Below are 23,349 nucleotides of genomic sequence, written 5' to 3'. Positions count from 1 at the left end.
GGGGAATAGGAAAGTACTTTTTGTTTCCAGGATTGAAAACAGAGAGGGGGAGTCACTCTGTGTAGTTTCACAGAGCTTGTGTCTGTGTATCTCTCCAGGAGCACCTGGAGGGGGGAAGGGAAAAAGGATTATTTCCCTCTGTTTTGAGACTCAAGGGATTTGGGTCTTGGGGTCCCCAGGGAAGGTTTTTCAGGGGGACCAGAGTGCCCCAAAACACTCTAATTTTTTGGGTGGTGGCAGCAAGTACCAGGTCCAAGCTGGTAACTAAGCTTGGAGGTTTTCATGCTAACCCCCATATTTTGGACGCTAAGGTCCAAATCTGGGACTAAGGTTATGACAACTGGGCCCCTAGTTTAAATGAATGTGCGACTGCTACTATCCTATACATTTCCTTAATGCAATAATTGATTTATTTTGCTGTAACATCTGAAAACTAATTGGAAAACTAAAAATGAACATAAAGGAGCATTCAGTATTCTAAATCATAAACTTTCAAACTTTTGCTATGATTAGTAATCATAATTATCTGGTGAGAGACTCATGTCTAGAATGTGCAAAGATTATATCAGGACAATACCAGAAATACAAACAGGGTACACAGATCTTTTTAGATGCTTTGTTTCTTGCCATGCCTTCTCAGGCAACCCATTGTTCCATATTTGGAAAATAAATTTTACAATTCTAATTTAATATCAAATATAAACCACAGTGAAAATAGGTAAAAGTAGTAAATATCAGCCTCTTTTCCTAAAAAGTTACCAAACAAAACAAAACATGCTATAAAAAGGTAGTGGCCTCTGCTCCAGCCTTACAAATGTAATAAACATGCTCTCACACACAAAGCAATCTACTTTTTATTCATATTACATTAGAATTGCTCTGCAGCAAAGAGCTCTGGCTGAGCACTGGCCACTGAAGAGGCCAAAAACACCAGAGGAAATTTCAGAAGGTAGGATATTCTCCTGCTGCCGGTGACTGACAGGTCTGGTTCTGCCTTTAAGCCCAAAGCACGCTGAAGTACCCATGTAAAGGATCTGGGACCTTTGCACAACGAAGGAAAGAAATGTATTGCGCACTGGAGAACATTCATTATGTATGGAAAATTCACTCTGACACACTATTAATGCTATATTATTCTCACAGCTGCCATAGATTTAACTGAAACAGGAAATTGAACATTTGCCGTGAAAACAGAATTTCACATTTTTCAGAGAGATGTTATAGCATTCCACCAGCTTACATATTGCAAATTATAAACCTGATTGCACCTTGGGGGCTTTAATAATTCCACACATTTTGTTATATTTTATTGCTGCTAACTTTCTGAAAAGAACTAAGAAAAATACAAAAAACAATGCTAGCATTTAGTTAATTCTAATAGAAAAATATCATTTTTTTCTATCGAATCAAGACACTAATGGCCACAAATCTCACTTCATCGCACAATTTAGTCTTCAGGTTTTGAAAAAGACTTTCTTAAATGCTGTATTTAATTCTGAGAGACAGAAAAACACGAAAGGGAAAAACATACTTTGTTATGTGGGGTGGTTTCTTTACAATTTCATTTTAAGAATGTTATGATAAATCTCATTTTCAGGATTAATGATGTCATATAGCTGAATTTAGTTCATTTGCATACGGGAATCCAATATGTTAAAACTAGGAATAGGCAAACCAATCCTTAAGCAAGAACCAGCCTGCACACTTTCCTTTTCTCTTGTGAATCACCTGAATGTTCAGAAATGTCTAAAGTTCAGGAAAGCACTTCCCTGTTCTCTTCCTCAGCTTTAACGAATCCCCCTACCTTTGCTGATACCATAACAAAGCTTAAATGCTAAACCATGCAGAATGTTCTTTCAAAATCTCATGTCCTCTATGTGGCTTTGTAAATGTGTGTAATGCATTTGAGGTTACCACTGCCTGAGGAAACTGGAGAGCACCTTATGAAATCTAAGCTCTATTATAGGGTATTATTTAGGGACATTCCCAATTATGTTTTCATTTATTTTTCCTTACAGTCTATGTGTGAGGGAGCCCCTTTAATGTATTCTGGAAGAGATCTGACATACTGTCTTAGAATTCTAATGATTTTTTTAAATGACTAGTTAAAAGGTAGCAAATAAGAAATAAACAAATTACACTGATTTTGCATGACATCTAATAGCCAAAAAACTGAAGGCAAATACGACACAATCCAAGAAATTGGTATTAAATATTTATATCCATCTACATGCAATATACAATACATATTCATGAAGTTGATAGTTTGCCAGTTGTATCTATGGATAATTGTATGTACTATTGATTAAATGTAACATCAAAAATTATAGGCCCGATGTTAAAAGGGCAACTGCCTTTATGCAGGAACCATTTGCTCCCACAAAAATGGTTGTGAACAAATGGGAGACTGGTTAGAGCGGCTCTTAAAAAAACAAAACAAAAAAACCCTTGCAGTTGAGTTTTCAAGCAGCTATTGCTTCTCTAATTCAGTTGTGTCTAAGCATTGTAACATATAGGGCCAGATTTATAATGTATATTTACTGAATTTATGCAATATGGCCAAGATTTTCAAGAATGAATAGCAATTTTGCTTCTAATGATGGTTGCCCAATTTGTGAAACTTTAAGTGAGCTTGATTTTCAAAAAGGGCTGAGTATCTACACTCTGAAAACTGGGCCCCTTTAAAAGGTATCTCAAATTGAGCAGCCAAAAATTGAGGTCCCAAAGTCACAAGTCGCTTCTGAAAATCTTTGCCCGAAGAACTAGAGCACTGTATTATCATTTGTTCAGACATGTGATTTTTGTAACGTACAGGGGGGAACAATTAGTTTGTAAGATTGCCACATGAGGAAAAACGATCTTCAGTCAGGGCCAGCTCCAGGTACCAGCTTAGCAAGCAGGTGCTTGGGGCGGCCACTCCGGAGATGGGCGACAGGTCCAGCTATTTGGTGCCAATTCCGCGGAGGGTCCCTCGCTCCTGGTCAGGGCGAAGGACCTCCTGCTGAATTGCCGCAGATCGCGATCGTGATAGCGAGTTTTTCTGTTTTTTTTCAGTGGGGCGGGACTGCTTGGGGCGGCAAAACCCCTGGGAGCTGGCCCTGTCTTCAGTGCAGAGCTGGAATGTTTTCTCCTTCTTGCCATATCTGGTGCTGCTGACCAAGACAGGAATGTTGCTCTCTTCCCTATCACTCCCACACACTGAAAAGAAAGCAACTAATGGGCAGCACATCTCAATTACACACATCCACTGCAGTGAATGTTTTATGTGGTTTCCTGTACATAAAATTACTAACATGACAAACGGTGGCTAAGGTGAGGCGCAGCCAGTAGCAAATTACATTTATATATTTAAAAAATTAAAGACACACATCTCTAAATTATTTGAAACCTTCAAACTGTGCATGTTGTTAGCTATATAACAATGGAAACATTTTATGGTTAACCTCCTCTATCCTTCACTTCTTCTGTTGGCTGTTGTACTCACTTATTGTATCTTGTCTTAAACTGGAACACTGGTGTCCAAATTCCAGTTTTTCAAACTGGTCAAAACAATGACATCTGAATGAAAACCAAAAGCCAGAAGCTTAATCTAAGAGTTGCCAGTCAACTCAAATAGGCACAAGATTTAAAAAAAAAACTGAAAGAAATTTAAAACAAAGTAAACATAATGGGTACACTTACATCTGCTGGAGAGGAAAACAAATGAGATTGAGAACAAACAAACTCCTGGTTTACAAAACAGATGTACTTCAACATATCTACTGGACTGTCTCCAGCTGGTGGCAAGGAGGTACCATAATCTCTCAGAAATACAGAGAAATTGCTGTTCACACATGTTTCTGATAAAGGCATCTGACAGCTATTATCAGTTGCAAAAATGACAGCTATTCCTCCCTCTCTCATCTTTAATATCTAGCCAGTTATTAGTTTACATTGACATTTTCCCTCCTGGATTGGCATAAGATTCCATGACATAAAAATACCTCAGAAAGGCAATACGTTTCTAATTACACCCCATGCACACCAAATCAAAGAGACGCTGATGCTACTGACAGACATTATTCATATTAAAATCCATATTATTACCCTCATTAGTCACATATCAGTACTTAGGATGACTCCCCTTTTTTCAGCAACAATTTTATTGCTGTGCACCGCACTCTAGACATATATTTTATATTGAACAAACAACACTGACTTTAAAAAGGAAACATACAGTACTATACCTACACACAATTACTAGAAATCATTTTTGATTTATGCAGTATGTCACACAGTACACAACTTATATTAGTTTCAGTTTCCTAATTCAGTTTCCTAATTCATTTCATTCATGTCATATCATCCTTCATTCTGGAAACCATCACCACCTATTTAGGAGATAAGCCAAGGATGCAGGAATTCTTCTTTACAACAGACCTTATTATTTATCCTGCAGTAAATACAATACTTCCTCTTATTGTCATTGCACAGCAATGTCAACACATATATTATGCTACTAATGGCACGACCATAGAATACTCAGCATTTCTAGATAATAAGCTCTTTAGGGCATGATCTGTACCACAGCCAGTGGGTGGGGCGGGGACGGGGAGAAGAGGGGGCTGGCTCGATCCTGATGAAATACACACACACCCTTCTCCATTATTGGGTTAGCTGCTATTTTATCCCACTTCATCCCTTTCCACTAATTTGCCTGCCTCCTAATCCTCTACGTCCCACCCACTCTTCTGATCCATTCACATTTTCCCTCCATGCTCTCACATAGATTTCTTATTTGCATGCACCCCCCATATTTTCTCACCCTTTCTGCTCACAGTCTTTTACCCCTCAGTTCTCTCTCCAGCCCCTTGAACTCCCTCCTATGCTCCACATTTCCCTGCACATGCGCACACTTTCTCCTTCTAGCCCTCTCTGTCCCTGCAAATCACCTTATCTTCATAGTGTTCCTCTTTGCCTCCAGACATCACAAGTGGCAGTCATGTTCCCCTAAGGTAAGCTTGTCTTCATTCCGTTTGGGAAAAATGGAAGGCAGTGGTCATCTTTGCTAAGAGCAGCCTGAAGTTTCTCCTGCGCAGGCTGTGTAGGTATTTTATGACCTCAGTCCCACTGAGAACACTGAGGGATGGTGAACCATTGACAAAACAGAAACTAATGAGGGTGAAAAGTTGTCAGTGTGTGCCTCTTCGTCCACATATCAAAGCACCAGGCACCTTCTAGACTACTACATTTTAAATAATCTTGAGTCCATGCAACTCCAAAAATGGAAATCTATGGAGACAGTTTCATGAAGGAATATCAATATGTATCACTAGAGGAAGAATGGAGTGTGTTTGGTCTGTAGCTATATTATAGAAACCACAAACAACGACTCTTTCTTCTTCTAGCATTAAAATATTGTATATTTAAATCTGCTTTCTGTTGTACTACAAAACTACACATCTTACCTAACAAGCAGGAACCTTTTTGTTAACCTTTTCAGGATTCACTCCCTCTCTAAGGCCTTGTCTACACTAGGAAATTGTTCCTAAAATTTCCCAGAGCTGCTATCACTAGTGCAGCTCCACCAGTGAGAATTCTAGTGTGGACAAAATCCTGGTGGCCAGTGGCATTTTGAGCAATATCACGAAGACTTGCTCAGTGGGGTTACTGGATGATTAAAACACTAGTCACCCATAATCCTGTCCACCACCCAGAATACAACTACTCCCATCAGTAGCACTGAACCAATGATAGCAGTACTGGGAAATCTTAGCAAACAGTATCCAGCATATACACAGTCGTAGGATCATGTCAAAAAGACAAAATTTACTGTAAGATAAAAAGATCATTAATAATAAATGCCCTCCAAATTAATATGGCTATTTAAAGCAACTATTCTGATTAAATTTAAATACCAGCAGTCTAAGCAAATGTGTGTTATTCAAAAGCTATTCGTATTTCTGTTAAGTTCTTGGCATCTAAAGCTCTGAAATACTTTTGTTAATTTTGCATCAGTAATTATGGGCAATCATATTTTCTGGAATAACAGGTTAACATAATGAGACAATGTACCATCAACTGTGGTGATGATGCCAGACATAAAAAAAAATAGCATTTGATTTTTTCTTCCTACATCAAGTCTTTATGAAGTAAATGAAAGATGATATACACGAACTCTGGTTTTCTTGAAAAATGCTAATGATAATAGTAGAACACTAGGCCTTGACCTCATGAACTAAGAAACAGTTAGCACTGAGCTCATTGCTGCTGTGGGGCTACAATTATATTCACTTCATCACAAGGTTGGGGAGAGCAACACTTTATTAGTTCTACCAAGACATTTACAGAAGAGTTGAGAAAACAGATTCTCAATCAGAAAGCCTGTCTGGATTGTTGAAGCAAGATACAAACTGATCATCTTACAATATGAATACATCCAAAACTTACAATAAATACATGAGAAACAAAGGTAGGTAGTAAGTTATCTCAATGTGATCTTATTACCACAGAGAAAAAGTTCATTCATTATTAATAAGGTGGGTAAGTCTCACAAAATTGGAGAATTGATCCTTAATAGTGGAAAGATTCTCTCGAGCTACCAGAGAAATGAAGCACACAAAATAAATAATCTTACTTTTTCATCGTCGTCAATAAAAGGAGCACCTCCAGGAGTTTTATTTATTGCTTGGGCAACACCAATAATCTCTCCATCGTTGTTTCTTATGGGCATGCACAACAATGACTTTGTCTTGTATCCAGTCAGTTTGTCAATCTCATCATTAAAGCGACGATCCTACGCAAGGAAATAAGAGAAGTATTAACATGTGCGTCTTACTTTTCTGAGTTTTCTTCAAGGAGAGAAGTTCACTGAATATCTTCTTTACTCAATGTCTTTTTTTAACAGTGACATTATATTGGTACCTTATTTCCTACCTATTACCATAGCATACCTAATTGTCATTTTCCATAGTTAATATAGTGCAAGAGGTAAGTTTTCTTATAAGGCTGTTCCAAGTACTGGGTATAATACACCCTTGTGCAGAGGGTCAGTGCGAGACCTATGCATCACTTAAGCATTTAAAATAGGATATGGGGTTGACTTCATCCTTAAAGAGCAGAATAGAAGACCCCAAGAGGAGAATAGGAGAAGAAAACACAAGAAGCACTCAAGAGAAAAGCTTGTAACAGTAGAGCAGAGATGTGCCTTTGAGACAGAAGCCAGAAGCATCATCTCTTTCTACTCCAACATCCCCTTATTCCTTCTCTCTTGCTCATTTGCCCTTGCTTCAGGATGAATTACCTCTCTTTCATCTCCCAATAAAAAAATGGAGCTGTTGTCTTCTTCCTGCTCCTCCTCTTCTGACGAAGAGGGTGTTCTGACTCTCTCTCCCTCTGCCTCAGCAGTTTCCACCATTCTGCGTTCATTTTCCTCAGTGATCCCCAACAAGCTTAAGAATTGGGTACTCCTGTGATTCACTCACTCTGCCTTCCATAGGATCAGGCCCTGAATATTTTTCTCTTCATCTCATTAATTTATAGTAAACTTATCATAATTGTTATTTGTAACGATATCAGGTAACAAATGTCTGACAGAAGTGCCATTTTTAAGTTGGCCCTTTAAGCTTCTGTTTGCAGCTTGCCATATTCAAACAGCATTATGAGTTATGAAACAGAGACCATCTGAGCAGAACAGTTGTTCAACAATGTAAGATTAGCTACCAATATTTTCAAAGTGGTGCATAGGGCTTTAGCCACAATTAATGCCCAACCAAATCCTTCTGCAGCACACAGAAAATGTGGGGGCAAATACCCTGTTCACCTGAATGGTCTTAAAATACAGTATCCATTAACTGGCTTCCTTTTCCCTTTCATTTGTAGAGTTCCAAGAGGTATGTTTTCAGTGTAGAGTGCAGGGATTTCACAGCACAACTCTCATTAATGTTAATAGGAGCAGTGTGACTGAATCTTTACAATGAAAATGCATCCCTAAGCATTACATGCAACTAGTAATTATTTATTCAAGCAATTTGCAAAATTAATTTCCTGCCATTTTATTTTTACTTTGTGCAGACCAAGTATTCTGTCTTCCATTTATATAAACCAGTTATTTATTCATATTAAAATGGGAGTGGATAATGTATTTTTAGTATTAAATCACACTATCATCAATCCACTGATATTTAGTTTCTATACCATAGAATTTCATGAACTTCTGTGTTATTGAATGTTTGTATATAATTTCCAGATCATAAAGTGAATAAAATTAGTAAGATTCCCAGAGGAAGTCATATAAAATGTGTACTTTCTCTGAGAAATTTGGATAATGTATTTAATGCTTACCTGAATCTACATTATGAACAGAAGGGACCTCTCAAAACAGGATGATAGAAATCAAAGTATGACTTATTTTTAAATCCAAGTGACACAGGAATTCGAGTAACAGGCAGCATACTAAACAATAAATATACCAAAATCAAAATGCTAAAATTTCATCTATGCCAAAATATTTGTAGGTATTTTTGTACTATTAATTTTTTACCTAAGCTAAGCATATCCACTAATCCTCATTAAAGAAGGATGTACATGAGAGCTAAATCTCTGCTAAAACTTGTCACTTCAGAGCACTGGAAGAAGACTTCAACTTTCAAGACTGAAATTTCATAATAGAGACTAGAATTGTTTTTATGGCTAACAATTTGTTATTTTTCTACAAGGAAGAACTGCTTTGTTTTGTTCCCATTCCAGGTGGGGTCAGAATGGTGAACACATAGTACTATCTCCAAGAGGCATTCAGATACACCAGTGATGTATGTGGTACAAATACTTGGACATATAAAATAAATTAAGACACAAAGTGCACATCCACAGTAGCTTACTCACTACAGGGATGTAACAACTGTGAATCAAATATAATTAGGAAGAAGATATTAAGGGTCTATAAACCAACTAAAGTTTAATCTTCATTACAAAATAATTTAATCACTGTACAGAACATTCTTTCTGAAGGAGTTATCTGATGAAGATAAAATATCTAATTAATGGTGCTAGGCAATGTATGCATGCTGGACCATATGGGTATTTCACTAATAACCTGTGCATGGTTTTCCTTCCCCAAAGATTGAAGTTGCTAATTTTGGCCCAAATCATCTTTGGTTTTTTTCACATTACATTTGGTACATACGTTAAGGAAGTTTTGGCATATTACATGAGATCTAATATTCAGAATGGGCTTAGAGGGAGCTGTAATACAACATCAAATGTTTCTAGAGAGCAGAGATTTAAACATATTTAGACTTTTCCACGTAGGATTCACAGTGCATATTCAGACTGTAACTTCTGCAGAGTTGCACCTTGACTTCTGATTTCTCCTGTAATGGGCCAAATACATTTTGGCACTACATAAAGAATAATAAAAAAGCTATAGATCTGAATTATCTAGTACATTTAACAAGATATCTGGTCTCATGACAAAAACATTAATTCACTTATAATCATACTAATGTAAAATGTTTGTACTAAAAGACATCATGCTCCACTGTATTTCCCACTTACAAGTGAGTAGTGTAAATTCCTTTCCTTTATGGAAAAGCTAAATTCAAGCTGGAAGAAATTCATCCAGGTGCAGAAAACCTTGTGACTAGGTGTATCAATCCCTCACTGGCAACTCAGAGATTAAGAAACTGTTGTGGGCTCAAGAGGCACGCCCCCTTTCTCTTGCTGGACATGCTCCTGGTGGAGGGAGCATATACAAAGGAAGTGGCTCAGTTCAGTCTGGACTGGCTGAGGAGGAGACTGGACGTGCCACCTGCAGGCTCCTACCAAGGAGCTGCCGAGACACTCCAGACTGCCAAGGCAGAGTATTCTGACTACACTGCAGAGAGAACCAATTGAATGCAGGGACTGAAGGGGACGCCAGGTCACTGTCAGCAGAGGAGATTGTTGTGCATTTGGATGTCCTGGTAATAGAACCTTGCTGTTGCTATGGCAACTGAGTTAGATTATTAGGGGATAGCCCAGCCAGTTTTGGCAGGTTTGGTTAGTTCAGTGTCTGGCAATAAATGGCTGCTTATAAGGTTTACAGCTCTCTGTGTCTCCAGTGATTTCTTCCTAAAACTGCTGCCCCAAGGATACGACAAAGTCGTGACGAGGATGGGATTCTATGCTGCCCCAGCAACAGAAGGAAGTAGAAGTAAAAGTACACCTCTCCCTCGCCCAAAAAAAACAAACAAACCTTTTTGTTGTTGGAAGGGGGTGAGAACTGGCTTGTTTGCACTGAGTGTGCAACTGAAACTAAAACCATGGCTACACTTACAGGGCCACGGAAACCTTTTGAGGAGATTATAGTGTAAAGGCATGTATATACTGAGCATTTTGAGCTTTTTGTTATTGCAAATGACGTTACAGAAGAGAAGAAGGTGCCAATATTATTAAGTGTTTTAGGGGCTAAGACCTACTCCCTGCTATGCAGCTTATTGCACCCTGTTAAGCCTGAGACCAAATCTTACAATGACATTTTGGAAATCCTGGGTCCCATTTTTCCCCAAAACCACTGGTAAATACTGAAAGATATAGGTTCCACAAAAGAGACCAAAAAGAAGATGAAACTGTTGTACAATTTGTAGCAACTTTGAAAAGGCTTGCACAACACTCTGAATTTAAGGGGATATTAAATGATGCCCTATGTGACAGGTTATTGTGTGGCCTGCACAGTGAAGATATACAGAAGTGCCTACTGACAGAGGCTCAGCTTACCTTCCAGAAGGCTGTTGATATTGCAGTCTCTGTGGAACTGGCTACAAAGGAGGCACAATACATCAATTCATCCCGGTGCATAAAGTGTCACAAGAACCTTCCCACAAAACTGTGTGGAGTCAGGAATGTTACCACTGTGGTAAGCTGGGTCACCATGCATAAGAATGCTGGTAAGGGCCTGGTGTGTCAACACTGTGGCAAAAAGGGACACATCAGGTGTTCCTGTAAACAAAAGAAAAAGAGGCCTGTGGTTTGGCCAACCAAAAAGGGAAACCTGCATATCCTAGAGCAGACCCAGAATGTCCAAGGAGACACCTCATCCCATGAAGGAGTGCCACTCCACGTTTTGTCTTTGGCAGTGGGCTCATATGAATACTGGGTAACCCCGTTGTTGGACAGCAAACCTGTACAAATGGAACTGGACACTGGTGCAGCCGTCTCGCTGGTCTCTGAGACTGTGTATAAAGAAAAGCTACAGCATCTTCTGCTTAAGGCAACAAAATCTGTTCTGAAGATGTATACGGGAGAAGCTGTGCCCATGTTGGGCACTATTGATGTTAAGGTGGAGCTCAATGGACAGGCTGCTAAATTGTCACTGTTTGTGGTGAGAGGTAATTACCCAGCCTTAATGGGTAAGTCTTGGCTTAGGAAGATTCAGCTGAACTGGGCAGAAGTGCACCGAATGAAGAAGAAACCGGTCTGACCACTATACTAAGGAAACATGCTGCTGTTTTTGGAGAGGATCTGGGAAGTATGACGGGAATCACTGTGACATTGAACATTAAACCTGACAGTCAGCCAAAATAGCTGAAAGCCAGAACTGTGCCATATGCCAGCATGCTGAAAGTTGAAGCGGACTTGGAGCGCCTGGTCACAAACGGAGTCCTAATACCATAGCCTATGAGCAATTCCTATCATTCCAATAGTGAAGAAAGATGGCTCCCTCTGGATTTGTGGTGATTTTAAAGTCCCTGTCAACCTGGTGTTGTGTGCGGAGTAATACCCACTTCTCCACATCAATGATCTCTTTGCGGGCCTGGCTGGGGGACAAACGTTCAGTAAGATTGATCTGAGTCCAGCATATTTACAGTGTGAATTCTTCCAGCCCTTTGTTGAATATTTGGGACACATCATTGAGGCTACAGGTCTCTGTAAGGCCCCTGCCAAAGTTAAGGCTATTGTGGAGGCTTCCCCTCCTCGAAATGTTAGCCAGCTTCGCTTGTTTCTAGGATTATTGAACTATTATGGAAAATTCATTTCATAGTTAGCCACACTGCTAAAACCACTTCACGAATTCCTTGGGCAGAACAAGACCTGGAAGTGTACTGAAGCCCGTGATGTTGCATTTAACAATGCTAAGGGTGCACTGCTAAATTCTGAAGTTCTGACGCACTTTAATCCATCCTTACCCCTATAGTTGGCCTGCGATGCCTCTCCGTATGGAGTGGGAGTGATTGTGTCACACATTATGCCTTCGGGAGAAGAAAGACCTATTGCTTTTGCTTCACGCACTCTAAGCAAAGCAGAAACTAACTATGCCCAAATTGAATGTGAGGCATTGGGAATTGTTTTCGGAATTCAGAAGTTTCATTAGTACCTGTTCCGACGGAAGTTTACTCTTCTCACCAACCATCTACCTCTGACTTCAATTTTTCGACCCCACACAGGCATCCCCCATTAGCTGCTAGTCGTATGCAACATTGGGCATTGTTGCTTTCAGCGCACATATATGAAATCAAATATCGGAAATCTACTTTGCACGGCAATGCAGATGGTCTCTCAAGGTTGCTTTTGCCAGTCAAATGTCAAGATATTGCCCAGAAGGAAATATTTTACTTTGAACAGATAGAGAATACATCCATCACCCGCTACTCAGATAAAGAAGGCAACTCGCGTTGACCCAGTATTGTCCCAAGTAATGGACCTGGTGATGCATGGCACGTCTCGATGAACCTCTCCGGTTTCACCCAGCCTGGTTACCTACATGTCCAGGAGGACGGAGTTATCAATCCAATCTGGTTGTTTGATGTGGGGGGAGACGTGTCATTATCCCACCACCACTGAGATCACAGATGTAATAACAGCTACATCCAGTCACTGTGGAATAGTGTGCATGAAGGAAATTGCATGAAGCTATTTTTGGTGGCCTGGATTGGACAGTGCTACTGAAGAGAAGGCAAGAGCTTGTATGTCATGTCAGGGTGTAAGGAATGCACCTCAGTGGACACCCTTACGCCCATGGGACTGGCCTGAAAACCCATGGCAATGTATTCACATTGACTTTGCTGGCCCCCTTGAAGGAAGCATGTTCTTGGTGGTGGTAGATGCCCATTCTAAATGGCACTACAAACCCTGGGCCTACTGTCAGGCCTGCGCCCAAGACACTTTCAAGTGCAACAACAGCAGAAGTCCACCATAATCCACCTAGAGACAGAAGACCTTCTCAATGGCTGGATCTTTAGCTAGGGCAAACCCACGGTTATGGGGCAAAATAATCCTTGGGTTTAGCCAGGAATGGACGCAGTCTACCCTCCTTCTCTAGTGTAGTGTTTGTTTTATTTAGGGGCTGTTCTTATTAAGGGGAGAGGAATATGTTGTGTAGTTGGATGTCGTGGTAATGGAACCTTGTTATTGCTATGGCAACTGAGTTAGATTATATGGGGATAGCCCAGCCGGTTTTTGCTGGTTTGGTTAGTTCAGTGTGTGGCAATAAATGGCTGCTTTTGAGGTTTACAACTCTCTGTGTGATTTCTTCCTAAAACTGCTGCCCCAAGGATATGACAGAGATGCCAAAGGTGGGCCTAAGGGTAGGGACGACCCAGATGATGAGTTTTTGGGACATGAAGACCTGAATCCTGCATCAGGGTAATTTGGTTTCATAGAGTGCTGAGTCAGAACCCAGTGGAGTATGGTGGACCCAGGTTTCCCTATCCCCCCCGCACTTGCCGCTAAGCATTGCTGCCCAGAGAGAAGGCAGCCCTTGACACTCTTGCTGCTAGCCACTGCTGCCTAGAGAGAGGGAGGACCTATGGTACTCTTGTTGCTAGGCATTGCTGCCACCAGGGAGAGGGCAGCATTTTGGATTTGTGCTACTAGGCATCTTGGATTCTTATTGTTAGGTGCCACAGCTGCCACAGTGGGAAGCCCCCTCAGACTTCTGGCTTCCCCTATTGACAGACCCACACAAGATCCTCCATGTCATCTTATGCCTTGAGGTAGGGCTGAGCAGGGGGAGCTGTGGCCAGAACAGCCACATCAGGTACATATGTGCTCCCTGAATCCTGTGGATAAGGGGTCTGTGTCAGTCCTGCACAGGTGATTGCAGAAAGTAGTGCAGTTGCAACGTTATGGTCCTAACTCCCCCATAAATGGCATGGGGATTATGTGAAGTAGTAGTCCTAGAAGAGGGTGTGTCCCATGACCCGACCCCTGGGCAGTGGGTTGATTCCTCCACATCCAACCATCGTGTACTCCACTTGCATAAAGCCTGATCATTCCAATTTTAGGCAAGGGAAATGAATTTCACAATTTTGCGATAAAAATAGAGTTGTGCCCTTGGTACTACTGTACTTTGATGACAAATTGAGCTTTCAAAGAGGGAAGAATTTAAGAAATTGGAATTCTGATATAATTATTACCAGAAGTAATAGTCTGGATAGAAATCAAAAATTTTAATATTCAAAGATTTGCCATACCTGCAATACATTAAATCCTGCAGCACATTCAGTTCCCCACTTCAACGTCTTCAGGTCTCAGGTGGATTTATCAATTTATACTGACCTCAAATCTTATTATTTCCTGTTGGCTTGATACTCTTCACTTCATCTAAATCTAGAATTTTCCCAAATACTGCTATTGTGCCTGAACTTTCAGGGAACTTGCCACATATCCATGCCATGGTCTAAAAATTGTAAAACATGGGATATTTTTTTCTTGGCTGGATTAATTTACAGCAGTCTCTAATTTAGTCCATACACTGGGGTAGAGTCTCAATGGAGATTTACTTCTTGCTGACAGAAGAACTGTGCTCACCTAATCAGGATAGTCTTTTGTAGGAGGGAGCTCTTGGGAGCTCCCAGGGGACTCTCGTTAAAACTCTGCTACCAAACTGAAGGGAAGGTTGACATTTTCTTACTTCTGATGAAGCTCTGTCTCTCTATCTCCCCCTGTACTGCTAAATCATTCCTAACAAAGTTGACAATGCTAGAGCTCATAAAAGTATTTCTGAAAAGCAACTATTTTGCCTTTTTCATGAACCAGGTTGCACCAAATGGCAGGAACTTAAAAAAAGACACATTCTGAGGGTGTCCCCCTTCGCAACCCAATGTCACTACACAGTTTTTACTCCCGCTGCCCACATCAAATTACACAAGCAAATTACACTGCTATGACATAAATACACTCAAGATATTTTTCAGTTAAGTTACAAAGATTTCCAGCAAAATGCACCTTCTTTGCCATTGCAGTGTTGCCTCCTTCTTTTGTCATACTTATAAGAATTTTTTGGGGGGTGCGGGGGAGAATAGGTCATTTTTGTGGGACCCTAATGTTAAAATACTGGCAGCACATCACTGTTATTGCTTCAGAGATGACAATTCCAAAGACATCCTGTCAGATTCAAATAATAGACTTGGGTGGAATATTCGACCCTGTCACTAAAGTCCATTGTCAACTCCAGGATATTAATGGTAGCTGATTTTACAGGCTGAAAGACTGGGTAAGAGTCTTCCAGGTTGTAATGAATGGCATCATTATTACTGTTAAAATAGGTGGATACAGCTCATGTGAGGGCAGAAGGGCAATCCCTCCCCCAATTCTTGCCAATTTCCAGTGTGAGACTGTACTGGTACAACATAAGCTTCCCTTCCCCCCTTGGACTAGTTTCAGTTTTCACATACTCTGACAGGGTTAGCATCCAGCCCTCTTGGCAATCCTCTCTCATGTTAGCTGCATGAACCACAGTTCCTCATTAAGAAATGACTCGCTGGCTGTGTACAGAAGCTCTAATATATGCTGTGTGGCTGAACTCAAAATGGCAGAAAAACAGAAGAGAAAAATTCTACAACGAACTACAATGCAAATGTAAAAACAGGAGGGTGGTTTTTCTTTCTGCATTAAATTACCTATGGGGCACTGTTAGTGTTGCAAAACATTAAACCAAGCATAGGATCTCACCATTCCTTAAGACTCCTCACCATATACAGATACATTCTCTCTGTGTATTGGTAACTGAATGAACACGTTTCCCTCAGTACATTGTTAAAAGAAGGCCTCCTCCCACAACTGCTAAGCTGTTGGGATTTTCACTTTGATTTTTTTAGGTTCCTCTGCCTTTGTATGTGTGGCTAGTAGCCACTTGATGACTGTTACTGTACATATGCTCAGAAAAATCTTTTAAAGATGTACTGAATATAGTCTCACAATTAATGGAAATATTTATAATAAAATTTATACAAACATTATCAGAATATAAAAGCGGAGCTGACAGCGACCCCAATGTTTAGGTTGACTAACAATTTCCATGATAAAAGATTCTTGTGATCTATTTTATATAAATAAAATGAAACAACTGAGAGCAAAATCAGCAGCTTAGCAGAGGAGATCTTTGAATAAAGAATGACCAAAATCAATGCCAGAAACCTTGGGGTTATTTTAAAGTGGACATTTAAATGAGTATTGCCTATTGGGAGAAGCCCTGAGTGTTGTTTACACTATATTCCCAAAACAAATGGACCATTACCACTGCTACTGAACTACCAAGTAAAAGCAGGACTTTCAGGAAACTTAGTCCATAGGTGTATCTATAACTGGGAAAGGGTCTTGTCTGTGATTGAAAACTCTGACTGCACCCAGGCTTCCTATGCTCAACAATGAAAGACTGGTGGACACGTCCTGAAATTAATATTGCTCTAGAAATACAAGTTGGCATGCATTTCTGCTTTAGTTGGTACAATGAACAATATTTAATTTAGTTTGTTCAGTATTTAATCTTTATGATTTAAAGTAAAATTGTCTAAACATTTGATTGTGATGGTAAAAAGGAAATTCACAAAACATTGTGTAAGGCAGACGTGGCAAACTACAGGGCCTGCAGGACCATCCTGCCCCGCTGTCCCACCTCCCCCACAGCCATGCCGCTATGCGAGCCGTGCTCTGGCCCGCCGCTCCTGCTGGGCAGGGTAGGAAGCGCAGCTGGCTCTGGCCAGGTGTCACAGCTGAGAGCTCCTGCTGCTGGTACGGGAGTGGGGAGCAGGGGGGTTGGGTAAAGGAGCAGGGGGTCCTGGGAGGCAGTCAGGAAGGAGAGGGGGGTTGTATGGGGCGGAGGTTCTGGGGGGGCAGTCAGGAGATGGGGAACAGGGAGGATTGGGAGTCCCACGGGGCCTGTCAGAGGGCGGGGATGTGGATGGGGTCAGGAGGGCAGTCAGGGGACGGGGGGGGGGTTGGATAAGGGGGTGGGATCCCAGGGGGCAGTTAGGGGTGGTCAGGGGACAAGGAGCAGAGGGCGGTTGGATGGGGGCGGGAGTCCCGGGGGGGGGCTGTCAGGGGGCATGGATAAAGGTTGGGGCAGTCAATGGACAGGGAGCAGGGGGGCTAGATAGGTGGCGGTCAGGGGACAAGGAGCAGGAGGGTTGGATGGTTAGGGAGTTCTGAGGGGGCAGTCAGGGAGCAGGAAGTGGGAGGGGGTGGATAGGGGGCAGGGGCCAGGCTGTTTGGGGAGGCACAGCCTTCCCTACCCGGCCCTCCATACAGTTGCACAACCCCGATGTGGCCCTCGGGCCAAAAAGTTTGTTCACCCCTGGTGTAAGGGGACAGGGAATCATCTTGAGGAAAAGGGCATTGAAACCAGGAAGAGTTGGCACAGGCTGGGGCCTAGGAAATTCTGGACTTGCCTGAGAGGTAAAAGAATGTATGGGGAAATGGAACTAAAGACTTTGGGTGCTGCTAATGATAAATGGAATACCAATATACCCCTTTTATAAGTATTCCTACATTCTCTCTGGTGTCCCCTTTCCTTCCTTCTTCATCATTTCTGTGGTGGTCAGGTCATCCTGGCACATCAGACAATGGGCTGGTGATATTTCAAGCTGTAGAATTTGGAGATTAGCTAGAAACTCAAGTCACCTTCGTGACCATCTGTCAAGTTTGGTGTGGCTGGTGATAACCCATTGATTCACAGCTATTGTTATGAAAGGTGACACTGACCAATCATTCTTACAAATTAATGTGACTTGGCACTTTTGTGGATTTAGCTCTAAATTGGAGTTTTTAATACAAGGATTTTTTGGAATATTATAGATGTAAACATAAATCTCACTTCTTTTTAAAAAAAGGCTTATTTTAAATCATGCTTTTCTGTTGCATGTGGCAGTTAGTATGTTAATACTGTAGTGCTTACAGAAACAGAACATTGCAGTCTTTCTCAAAAGAGTAACATGAAGAAAATAAAGCCTTGTGATCTAACACTCAATCAGTTCAATGAGTTAAACCTATATTTGGCTGTTTTTAATGCCTCATCAGGCATCTTTTATCTGTCAAAGTAGGGATCATAATACTGACTATCACTTACATCACTAAATCACTGTGATTTGCCGCAATCAATGTATCTGGGGTTTGTTTTTTTTGTAATGCTGTAACTTAATTAAGAGTTGTATCAATGTGCCTAAGGAGTGAACTACCCATCCTTTTGTTTCTAGAAAGAGTGGGTTACTAAACTGTAATCATTGATAAAGCAATGAGATTCCCTTGAGTTACTTGTCTGACAATTTCTTTAACAGAGCTAGATAGATAGATAGATGGCTTTTAATAATGGCACCAAGGGCCCAGTCCTGCATGGTGTTGAAAGCAACCTGCAAACTGCTGAGCACCCTTATAATGACTTCAATAAGAGTTGAGAGCCCTCAGTCTCCTAGTAAGGGGCACTCTGCACTTCGTAAGATCATTCCTATAAACAGGGTTGTCTTCTGTCTTAACTCGTGTAATAAAATGGAATTCAGTGCAACTATCACAGAGTAGGTTTTACCGGTTCAGAAAATGAAATACCCCAATGACATTATTTCATCAGGTAACTGCAACTATTTCTTTATTACATCTCAATTAGTAGCCAGAATTTATTATTATTATTATTATTATTATTGAAATGCTAGTAATATGCTTTGCATTATTGAAGAGACAAAATAAACATAGTCCCTGCCCCAAGGATCTTAGTCTAAAGCAAAACAGAACAGACAGGGTATGCTGGAATGACTGAGAATCTTTATTTTACTAATAATATTATTGTTTATTCAGTGCTTGTGGGCATCATGAAAGAAATGAACTTTAAGCAAGGATAAGAATTAAAACAGGGTGGTAGCTTGACAGGCCAGAATAGGGAGAGCTTTTAGGTATGGGGGTAGCCTCAAGGAAAAGGCACAGACCTCAATTTCCTTACCTCAGTTTCCTTTCTTTGAGTAATAAGGTCTATATGGCCATTAAAAGGGATACTTCAGGCTGCTTGCAGCTTGGGGGCAGAATCAGACCTGTCAATCACTAAGCAACAGGCAAACACCCCACCTCCTTAAGTTCCCTCCCATTAGAATAGAATTATCTTGGTAAATGAATCAATTTTCCTATTACAGGGTGTATTAATGATACTTTGAAGAAAAAGCACAATTTCTTCTGCTGCAGAGCATGGGGCACTTCCCCTAATGAAGAAAATACAAATATGGAGGTACCTATTTCTATCTCTATTCTGGATTATCTGTTTGTCTGAAGAGAGAGATGTGTGGACCTTAGTAATCAAAAAAAGGAAATTTTTAGGTTCAGTACTAGGTTAATCAGGTCTGAGAGCCATAGCCTCATCAGCCAGAAAGGCATAAACAGTATCCTGCTGCTCTCATCTTACTATCCTTTGCATAGTCCTGGGGAGCAGTGGAAAAAATGGGATGGCATGAAGCAAAGACCTTGCTCAGCTTTGGAAGAGACCATCCATCACTTTGCATCCCAGGTCCTGAAACATGGAGAGGCCACAGGACACTTTACTGCTGTTTCCAGATGCAAAGAGGTCAATCATCAGCCCACCAAACTGACTTATAATGACTGAGGAAATTTCTAAGTGCAGGCTCCGCTCTGTTTACTTCAACTTCTGCAATTTTAGTTCTGATGTTCATCTGCCCCTGATAGGCAGTGCACATAGAGATAGTCTTCTTTCCAGCTAGACCACTTCCCTTTTTTTCCCTCTCTGGGGTTGGGTTGATTGTGCTCTTCCTAATTTATTTCTGAAACCTGGATCAGACACATTTGACTCATGACTTTAACAAGTTTGTCCATGGAAGTAACCATGCTCCAGGATCTCAATAAATCCTAGTATTCCAGCCAGTGGATGCTGTGCTAACAGTACCCAATGGAGATCACTGGACACAGTAGTGACGCTACCAGTGCCAGAGAGTATAGTAAGGGGGAATTTGGACACAGCTCCCTCCGACTCCTGCCACCTCTGTAACAGCCTCCCAGGAGTCCCTACTCATATCTGAGGTGAGGCCTCAAGGGGAATAAAAGACCCATGTGGATCCAAGAAGCCTGAGGCCCAGGAATGGAAGAGAGACAGAGTATGTCTGCACTGCATTCAGAGGTGTAACTCTGCAGCACATTATAGATGTACGCAAGTTAGCTTTGATCTAGCATGCCTGAATAACAATAGCAAGGAAGCCATAGCAGCATAGGCTAGCTGCTTGAGTACATAGCCAAGGTGGCAGGAGGGATTGCACAGCCTTTGCTGCCACAGCTGCACTGCTATTGTTCAAGCTTGTTAGATCAAAGATAGCTTGAATATGTCTACATGTACTGCAGTTACACATCTGACTGAGGTGTTAAGACATACTTTGAGACTGGCTGTTGTCAGAGATGCAGCACCAGCAGCAGAAAGGGAAACCTTCAGACCCACTCCAGCCTTATTACTCCTCCTACCACCTGATGTTGTCAGACTTCCCCCACTTGTGCTGAGGGAGGGCTTTTGAGGGAGAGGGCAGAGTGACACTCTAAGGGTACGTCTACACTACAGGATAAATTCGAATTAGCTTAAACTGATTTTATAAATCAGATATTATAAAGTCGATTGTGCGCGTCACACTAGGCACATTAATTCGGTGGTGTGTGTCCGTGGTCCGAGGCTAGCGTCGATTTCTGGAGCGGTGCACTGTGGGTAGCTACTGTAAAAGAATGAGGCCAATAACGTCGATTTGCGTCCACACTGACCCTAAATCGATATAGTAATATCGATTTTAGCGTTACTCCTCTCGTTTTGTAGGAGTACAGAAATCAATTTAAAGAGCCCTTTAAATCGATATAAAGAGCAGTGTAATGTGGATAGGTGCAGCGTTAAATCGATTTAATGCTGTTAAAATCGGTTTAACAGCGTAGTGTGGACCAGGCCTAATGGAAACGGGGTGGAGCAGGGAAGGCAGGCAAAGAGAAATGTAGTTCATTTAACTGGGAGCAGAGGGAGAAATGGTAACTGGAAAAAACAGTAAATAGAACAGAACGAGTCTATATGAAAATAAGTTGAACTTGGGATTCTGAAATAATGGGGTGAGGAGGCAGATAAGAAATTGATTTCAATGAGCTGTTAGGGAGAAAAGAGATTCAAGTAAACAATTACTTTTCAGTTGGTATTTATATTGCTGAAAGAAGACATTCACATGAGAGAGCTAAATAACCATGTGATCTTAATTATATTCACATCTTTCTGTCCCCATGTCTTTCCCTCTGTTAGTTGCATCACTTATTGCATCATAGCTAATTAGACTGCAAGCATTTGGGACAAGGACTGTCCTCCTATGTATTAGGACAGTGCCCTTGGGGCCTTGGTCTAGACTGGAGCCTGTAGATGCTACCAGAATATAAGAAATAATAGTATCCCAAAGCAAAAAAATGAAATTATTATCAATTTTAACCAAAAACCCAGTAAAAAATTAGGAAGTAACCAGCTGTGCAACATCTCTTTTTTTGACAAACAAATGCAGTCAATACAATTTTCATTTAATAAAAATGGAGGGATTATGATGTATGATCCACCACTGACTTACTAACAAACTATGCCAGAAAGATGTCACTGTTTTAATCCCTTTTGGTATTATGCAGTAAGAATTTCAGATGCAGGAGACCCATTCAAAATGCATTCATTAACACACATAACAGCTGGAATTTCAAGACTGCCAACAAAAATATTATATGTACAGTATATCAGTAACAGTCAATCTGGAGGACAAACCTCCTCTTGTCTGAAATTGTTTTATTGATTGTAAATTCCTCTTTGGGGAAATATTGCCCTGTAAAATGTGATGGTCAACCAGGGAAAGAAACAGACCTGAACAGACTTGATCCATCAATCCAAGTGCCGGTATTTTAGCAGCTGGAGCAATTGCACTGCAAGCAATGTCCTCTCTGCCTATCTAGTCACACTTACTGGGAATATAAAAATATTTCTAGGCAGGTGTGTGTTACCATATAGAGAGGCAGATCAAGGCACGAGCACATAATGCTTGCATCAAGGGCTCTGGTTCCTGGAATCAGGTGATTATATCAGAATCTCACTTTTTTTTTTAAATGGCTGCCAAGTGTCCAGCCCTCATGACTGTAAAAATAACATTGATAATTGGACCACCCATCCAGATACATCCTTAACTGAGGTGATCCAATGTTGCTTACCATCCTTTGGGATGCTCCTAATAGGACGGAGGGCTCTGCCACTGCCCTGTTGGTCTGGAGTAGAGGGAAGGGGCCTGCCACCACTATTCCAAAGGTTGGACAGATCCACAGGGGACCCCACATCCTAGAGTATCTAGGACTCACCTGGACAGCCCTTGCATACACAAAAATCTGTTTGCAGAATCAGTCATGGGAGCTGTGAGGAATTTAAATGACATCTATACAAAAAAGCTGATCACTTTGGCGAAGTTGAGACTATGATGCTTCTCAAGAGCCATGACCATACTCCATATACTTATACTAACCAGTTTAAAATTCTCATTTTCCACTAAAAAATAAATCAGTTAGGATCCAATCCTACTCTCTCTGGTTCTCATTGATTTCAATGGCAGAACAAGCTGGCAATTAATTTCTTCATATACAATCTATTTTTAAATAACCCTATAACCAATCACTCTGAAAAATGAAGTTTTCATTTAGAGGAGCCAATAAAATTATGTATAGTGATTACCACTGAGAAGAAGTGAAGCACTAAAAAATGTTTAAGAACTCACACATCTATTTTGCATTTTCAATTAAATATTTTCCCAAAAAAAATTATTATAAGGTCCCAGTGATCCAACAGATGACAGTACAAGCTTTCAAAAATTCCTGTGAAAGTAAGGGTTTTGCTTTGACTTTATCTAATTTAAACCTGCATAATAATTAAATAATAAAAAATATTTTTTCTCCCAGATATTTGTAGCAGGAGGATCAGTATGATGGTGATGCCATATTCTGGTTTCTGGGCAAACCCTTGCCAATTGTATTTGAATGTTGATCTCAAATATGAGTACACAAGTCATATATTGTTTGACAGTGAGGGTAAAAAAAGAAAACTTTTTTTTACTTGGGGAACAAAAGGTACACATTTTAGCGTCATAACAAAGCTAG

The 23,349-nt window shown here is 40.8% G+C and overlaps 1 protein-coding gene across 2 annotated transcripts in view; it reads right to left on the bottom strand.

Moving 5' to 3' along the window:
• The window catches only part of PDE11A (phosphodiesterase 11A), a 218,185-nt gene that overhangs the window by 161,691 nt on the left and 33,145 nt on the right, over nt 1–23,349 (bottom strand). For both annotated transcript variants that reach the window (XM_050969014.1, XM_050969012.1), the window contains exon 2: nt 6,617–6,775. In XM_050969014.1, coding sequence (XP_050824971.1) covers nt 6,617–6,775 — 159 coding nt within the window. The remainder of the gene's footprint in view (nt 1–6,616; nt 6,776–23,349) is intronic.

The sequence above is a fragment of the Gopherus flavomarginatus genome, chromosome 10 (assembly GCF_025201925.1).
Source record: "Gopherus flavomarginatus isolate rGopFla2 chromosome 10, rGopFla2.mat.asm, whole genome shotgun sequence".
Lineage (NCBI taxonomy): Eukaryota > Metazoa > Chordata > Testudines > Testudinidae > Gopherus > Gopherus flavomarginatus.
This window is presented reverse-complemented; position numbering and strand designations above follow the sequence as displayed.